General features: G+C 33.0%; 1 protein-coding gene across 1 annotated transcript; it reads right to left on the reverse strand.

Annotated features, from left to right (window-relative positions):
• Positions 1 to 1,140: 1,140 nt before the first annotated feature.
• On the reverse strand, positions 1,141 to 2,424 carry LOC131003322 (protein RADIALIS-like 5). The gene is made up of 2 exons (XM_057929840.1): positions 2,064 to 2,424; positions 1,141 to 1,346 (listed from the first exon to the last, which is right to left on the reverse strand). Exons 1-2 carry the CDS (start codon positions 2,279 to 2,281, stop codon positions 1,319 to 1,321), a joined length of 246 nt encoding a protein of 81 aa, XP_057785823.1. The 5' UTR covers positions 2,282 to 2,424; the 3' UTR covers positions 1,141 to 1,318.
• Between the last annotated feature and the right edge of the window lie 5,623 nt (positions 2,425 to 8,047).

Genomic DNA, 8,047 nt, shown 5'->3' on the forward strand with positions numbered 1-8,047 from the left:
GTAGCCCCACCAGTGGGCTCTGCCGCTCAAATCAGTTCTCCCAAACTTATCTTATTAAAGAAGTTTAAGAAGATTATTTTGAAAAAAGAAACTTTACTTTTTCACATAAAATCGTAAATTTCACTATTTTTTATCACTTTTTAAAAATGACTTTTTATATATTTATCCTTTAACTACTCTTTTTTTTATTATTAATAATTATATCCAATATATATATATATATGGTCCAGATCTAAGGTATTTGATATATGTAACGAACAAAGTTAATAAAATCAACGAACAAGTTGTAAAAATCTATGAACAATCAATTACATAACGTACTAACTGCCGAATTAAATTAATATGGTAAAATTTCACACCCTTCAAATTTGAACCCAGGATCAAATGTTGTTTAATTGTGTGTCTTACACTATTGCATTCACAAAAATAAAGTTTTTTTACGAATAGAAAAGTTATATAAAGTAGCACTCCTATAAATATTCATCTATGATATATACATGCATGTTCTTCTTTACGAGCAAGATGTTGTTCTTTTTTTAAATTTTTTTTTTTTTAAACGTCGACAACATATATCGTGTACTAGCTATAGCTCATTATGTAAATTTATCTTATCTCCCTCCTCAATACTCCCCTTAGAAGAAAGTTTTAGGTTTCTGTCATAACAAAAAATAGTACTCCCTTCGTCCCACTTCAATAAACTCACTTCTTTTGGAGACGTACCGATATTAAGAAAATTTACTTTTTAGTAGTAAAGTGGTGTGGTCAATACCAATTAAGTACAACTTTTTTATTCAAAAGGAAAATGAGCCTATTGAAGTGGGACATTCCAAAAAGAAAAATGAGCCTATTGGAATGGGTCGGAGATGTAGTAATATTCTTAATTAATCCCTTAAGACTAGTCTAGATTCACTTTGTTACGTTGGAGATGGACACGATAAGGCTCGTGCTACTTCTTTTTATTCAAAATGCCACGCATTGATTTCTTCAACCTTAATTTCTTTATTATATGAGGCAGCTCATGACAGTGGCTAGCTAATTAAGCAACTTAATTAATTTTTATATACGTCGACGCGGCCTTAGCGTAAAAAGGTACGTATATAATTTGTATATATATATATATATAAACTCAATCATCCAATATAAGACTTCCATTAATATTAAACAGTTGACATGTATGATGATACAACCATACTTGCCATGATGCATGCGGTCGAAAATATTTTCTATATATATTACACATATGCCTCAGCACGTACCATTTTCCCCCCTAAACACAATGGCGATTTAATTTTAATTTCTCTGAAGCCAACTTCATACATCACTGCAACTTAAGATTCTTGAGAAGCCTGTGTACAAATCGAGATATATAATTAATAATTAGTTCGATAAACACGAAAAAGAAAAAAAGAAAAATGCAGCATGCATGAAATAAATTTATAATGAAGACATGAGTTTATTTTGCAATAATAATATTTGGGGGGGGGGGGGGGGGGGGAATTGCAATAATAATTTAATTCCTCATTTTGTATCATGACTATGTCACTTGTGCCGATCGAGATAAGTTTGTCTAATTAAGCCTAGGTTTCGGCGCTTAGGGTCGGCTGAAAATAATGTCGCATCACGTGGCTTTCCTTAATTGGCATGATTAACACAATTAATATTGGGTTTCGATGTAATTAGGTGCAAAGCCATGTGCCAAGATCTAATTAACTAAAACAGGTAACATTAATTAGATAAAAATATCATACGGATTGATTATATTAAAGCAATAGACGCAACAAAGTTTATGACCTCTCATGCATATACTCCCGTATTTCAAAATAGTGTTTCATTTTATGACGTAATAAAGTTAATAATAACTTATGACCTTAATTTTGACATTTTATAATTGATCCTTTCAATAACCTAAACTGTGTATTTTGTTTAATTATTAAAATTTGGGCGTCGTCGGATATTTGAGTAAAGACGCCAGTAAAATGAGGTGGTAAGACAAAATTAAATTAACCGAGGTGATTAAAGAAACTAAAATTGAGGCGATAAAAATGTAGGTATTACCTCAGTACCTATGGTCGTTGTAGTTAGGTATGGGGACTTGATCGTTCTCGATCTTGATTATATCCTTCTCAAGGGCTTGGTAGTGGCGCCTGACATCGTCGGGGGATTTTCCGGTGACGGCTCTGGCAATGTTGTGCCACCGGTCGGGTGTGTCCTTGTAGTACTTGGCCAGAGCATCCTCGAATTGCTTGTTCTGCTTCAGTGTCCATGAAGACGAAGATGCCATATATCTTGCCTTGATTATGATGTGTGTGTCTATGTGAAATATTTCGTTACAGCATCGTCTCTTTTTATACACAACAAAAGCTGATGACGGGAACCAAGTGGACTAATTATTATTATTATTATTGCTAGCCCTTGTCCTTCTATTTTTATTTTTATTTTTATTTTTGCGCGCTCTCTCTCTCTATATATATATATATATATATATGCGCGCACTGGGCAAAACATCTTTGGAGTACTACTACAGCCACAGCCATGCAATTTGTTCGAATACTTCTATATATGTTTCTCCATTTCTAGGTAGTTTTCTTTTTCGAATTCGTCTTACTTCTTTGGGCAAACAGAAAACGTTATTAACTATGGAATATCAAATAATTATAATATTAGATAAATTAATATGTGTGGTCAACGTAACTATCATTAATTTCTTCAACTCAACATCGAACATTGATCCTATAGCTAGCTAGCTACTTCCATTATTGAAATTTTAAGAATAACAGAAAAAAAAAAAAAAGTAATTTATATTTTAGTGTGGCATCACCATATGTAGGTTTAATATAATAAATTGGATTAAGCATTTGTTCCTTTCTTATGTCGCGCAATCTCACAAACACTAAATCAAAATTAATTACTTGAACGATAAAAGAAATTAATACACTCTTGGAGAGGGAATATGTATGGTTCGGCTCTCTACTTTGCACGCATATATCTAAATTAATTCATTAAAATTTCAAATTCTCATCCAAAATGGCTGCACTTGAACCTTAGCTTAACACCACAATATAACTTAGCAAGGGTGAATTCTCTTTGGTTGCAAGTTTACCATAAGAAAAATTTATCATATTTTAGTGATCTCACATTTTATATTCCATGTACTACTCTAGGGTGGTAAAAGTATTATCACATCAATACCCTATGATATATAATATTATTATAAATTGAAGTGAAAAAAAAAACAAAAAATGAGCCGCCCAAAAAAATTATTGAGAGTGAAAAATGATAAAAATGTATATTTTCCATCAAAGAGAACAAGAAAGACGTAAACTATAAATGCAAAAATTTGAGCTCAGTGGCCGCCATTAATGAGCAAATAGTATACTCATCATGTTCCAAGGGGTTAGTGAAGGAGGTGAAGCTATCTTTATTTTCGTGAAAAGTCATTTGCATGTCTTTTAAGAAGCAAGTGGGGATTCTAAGCAAAGCTGGCGGTGTAGGATTAGATCCTCGAATCTCAAACCCCTACTTGCTACTTTGATGCACCAAAATATCGTCTCTCATTACCTATAATATATTCTTCAAAACTTTCTCTAATGTTATTCAAATTTTTTTATTGCTAGCTTCTTCTTCACTAGTATATGATTGATATCGAAGCAAAGAGTTGCAGCTTTCCATTTCTATATTAGAAGAGGCTTAGGGTTCATGTTCACATGCAGAATGAAGAGTTTTCACTTTCTCATGAAGAATAAGGTTTTGCTTCTCATGTTTAATTAATTTGAGAAAATAGTCATTAAAACAAATCTGCTCATCGACAATGGTTTTTAATTTTAACTGTTATTAGCCCAGATTCTGTTGTTAATTATTGTACGTCGTAATGTTGCAGGGTTATAAAAAATCAAATGGGATCATCTGTCCCACTATTTAATGTGTGCCACTCTTAATTTATTATAATTTTTAATTATATATATTTTAAAATTTTATTTTATTATGCTTTAATATAATAAAAGATAACTAACAAGGGTTCACTCATCCAATTAGGGTTTATAATTATTTTTTTATACTTATTTGAATTAATGATTGATTATTTGAGTTCATTAATTCAAAGTTAAGGTATATAGTTTTTTAAAATTTTAATTTTTAGTGATAAATATTAATTAGAATTCATAATATAATAATATATTTTATTTTTATAAAAAACAATTAAATAGTGGGACAGAGGATCTCATCCGCGAAAAAATACGTACACAATTTTTAACCGTTATCGTAGATGCCTATTACAATGCGGTTTGCACTTATATAAACAACTTTCATTGAGCGACATTCTAAAAATGACTTTTAACTATTATTGTAAAATAAAAAAGTCGATGTTGTTGTGACTATTGTATTTTCTAATTATCATAATGGTCGGATAACGAATATTAACCGTTTTCATAACCCTGGATAATAAAGTTGCACAACCTTTTTTTTTTCTATTGTCCTAAGAGATCGATTGGGCAATAATTTCATCAACAGTAATTCCATTTTGGTAGAATATATTGATTCCTTATCATACTAAATCTCTTGTCTTCGTCAGCATTGCTTTGGATCAAAATGATTCCCACTTCCTAATATTATTGAAACAAAATTTGGCCTTTCATACCCCCTATTAAGAATCCACCACTTATATCCTCAAAAAATGTGAATCTAACTATCGTACGTATTAATTAGATGTCTTCACTCTTTTCATGATTTTGAGACTGAACCATAACAATATTTATGCTACTAGGATTTCATTTCCAAGCTTCAATTCTTAACTGATCTCCATTTGTGAATTAACTAATTAGTACAGTGAGGGTCTTAATTACGAGTACATATAAAATATATTTAATTACATAATATATATATATATATATATATAATAGTATATAGTGTCTAGTTGTCTCTCACAAATGAGGGCCACGTGGCGCATTAGGAGGGCGCCACATGGCAGCAGTCTCCCAAGGCCTTCCAGAGCCTTAATTCAAATGTCAAAACATACGGAGGGGTAAAATAGTTATTTCCGAAATTATAATTTTTTTTTATCGAAAATCCATTTTTTTCCCGCGGGCATCGTCAAAATTATGCATATAATGAACACCAATATGCATAAAGATAAACACAAATATGCATGACGTTGGATAGAATTATGCATGAGAAAGTATCAGTATGTGACCCGTCAAGTGACCAGCGGCGAGAGCTACTTGACGGTATCGCATAGTACTATGCATATAGTTCAACACAAATATGCATAAAGAAAAACAAAAATATGCATAACGTTACACACAAATATGCATAGTATTATTCGATAGTGAGAGATACTAGAAGGTTTGCATACTAATACTTTTACATGCATATTTATATCCAACGTCATGCATATTTGTGTTTACCTTTATGCATATTGGTGTTCAATATATGCATAATTTTGACGACGGCCGCGTGAAAAATATGGATTTTTGGTAACAAAAAATATAAAAAATAAATCCAAATAACTATTTTACACCTCCGTGTTTTTTGCCTTAGAAGGCTTTGTAAGGTATTGGAAGGCTGATGCCATGTGGCGCGCTCCTAGTGCGCCACGTGCTCTTATTGTGTAGTTCAGATTTGACCTATATACTATGAGGTGAATGGATACTACAAGATCCCACCCTCATCTATATAGATATATCAGTGTGCGGTGTCATAAAATATAGTACTTTTTATTAAGTAACGACTCTAGAGTCGTTTGTTTTAACAAAAAAATGAATAAATAAGTCCATGTTTATCCTTTGATCAAAGTTATAGATCAATAAAGGAGAAATTCTACCTTTTGAACAACTAGCAATGAGACTATAGCTCTTAGATACTCCTGCATGCGAAAATGGTGGGGTCGTTCTTATTAGAAAATATTCAGTAAATGTATGTTGCAGCAATATATTTTTGTTTTCGTTTTAATAAAATTCGTACTTATTCAGAAAATGATTCAGCAATCTGAATCAAAATTGGGAATATAATGATATCTTAGAATCCACACATTTAATTTGTCGCCCGTCTCTTTCATTGAGAGTTACACAAATAGGTTTCCCTCACTTTCTCCCAAAAGTTCTACATTTGTATTTGCATGTAATTAAGTAAGTGTTAATAGAAGAATCTATCCACTTTTGTAATATTGAATAAATCAAGATTGTCCTTATTATATTAGTTTGTGGGTGATCATAATATGGTTGCATAGATTTATTGTTAAAAATATCCAACTAAATAATATGTCTATCAAAATTATTCAAAGCACAATTGATATTGATAGATTTACATTGATTTTTGAAAAAGTTCTTACATTTTTCTTACACAAATACAATTATTGTAAGAAATGTGTAAGATAAGTAGTTAAAAATTATACAAAATCTAAGAAATGTGCAATTACTGTAAAGTCACGTCACTTTGTAACCCTAATATACACTAAATTTATTAAAAAATGAGGGCACGTTTGTATGTTATAAAACATTAATAAGAAGACTAAAAAAATCACATTTATGTATATTATGAAACAAAAAAAATTATGAAGCTAATGGATCAACTAGCCTACGATAAACCCTAGTTGTCGGCATTAGCCGCTTAAAAAAATTCCCGGCTGCTAGTGCCGGTGGCTAGGGTTTATCAGAGGCTAGTTGATTCATTAGCTTCATAATTTTTTTTTTCCATAGCATACATAAATGTGAATTTTTTAGCCTTCTTATTAAACCAAAATTTTCCAAATTCCTTCTCTTATATGTACTTCTTTTTCAGAAAATCTATTAAAAAAAATAAATAAATTAGGTCACGTTTATGTGTTATAAAACATTAATAAGAGGCTAAAAATTCACATTTATGTATATTATGAAATAAAAAAATTTATAAAGCTAATGGATCAACTAGCCTCCGATAAACTCTAGCCGCCAGGAATTCTTCTAGGTTGCTAGTGCCGGCGGCTAGGGTTTATCGGAGGCTAGTTGATCCATTAGCTTCATATTTTTTTTATTTCATAATATACATAAATGTGATTTTTTTAGTCTTCTTATTAATGTTTTATAACATACAAACGAGCACTCATTTTTTCAAACTTAGGATATACTAGGGTTACAAAGTGACGTAATTTTACAATAAATGCACATTTCTCAGATTTTGTACAACTTTTAACTACCTGTCTTACACATTTCTTGCAACAATTGTACTTGTGTAAGAAAAGTGTAAGAACTTTTACAAAAATCAATGCAAACCTATCAACATCAATTGTGTTTTGGGTAGTTTTGATAGATATATTATAGGGGTAACTGCCTGTAAATCCATAATATTTTTCAGAAATTGGTTATTGCACCAGATTTGAAAAATCGACTTCTCAATCCATAACGTTTCATTTTTGTCTAAAATTAGTCCGATGATCGATTTTTTCTTACACCGGCGCCGGATACGACACGGTGGCAGTCAGAATTGACACAGTAGCAGCCAGAATTGACACCTAAGCACATTTTTGACATGTGGAATAAAAAAAGGAAAATTCTCTCCCCTCCCATCATCTTCTTCCACCTTCCCCCCACCCCCAAACCATAATTCCCCGTCGACGCTGCCCCCTGCCGCCGCCACCATTGGCGCCACACACACACACGACCACACACACCAGCGCTGCCCCCTACCTTCCCTTCCAACATAGCCTTGGGATCGCGAGAAAGAAAAAAAGAGAAGAGGCTGTTGTTGGGGATCAGTTGACGTCGATGGCGGTCCCATCTAGATCGTGCTCGTGGATCGCAAGGAATATTGTCAAGGAGAGGAATGGGAAAAGGCCATTGCTGGTTGGGGATCAGTTGAGCATCACCATGAAAGATGGCGTTTGCTCTGTCGGAGATGTCAAATTTACCAACAATTCGAACTGGATCCACAGCAGGAAGTTCCAGCTGGCAGCGAGGGTGGTGGCCCAAGCTCAGTCGCAGACGTCGGTGGTGGTGGCGGCAGGGGGCGACGTCGACGGTGGTGGCGGCGACGGGTAGGGGAAGGGGAATTAGGGTCTGGGAGTGGGGAGAAGGGGGAA

Source organism: Salvia miltiorrhiza, unplaced genomic scaffold (genome assembly GCF_028751815.1).
Source record: "Salvia miltiorrhiza cultivar Shanhuang (shh) unplaced genomic scaffold, IMPLAD_Smil_shh original_scaffold_190, whole genome shotgun sequence".
NCBI lineage: Eukaryota > Viridiplantae > Streptophyta > Magnoliopsida > Lamiales > Lamiaceae > Salvia > Salvia miltiorrhiza.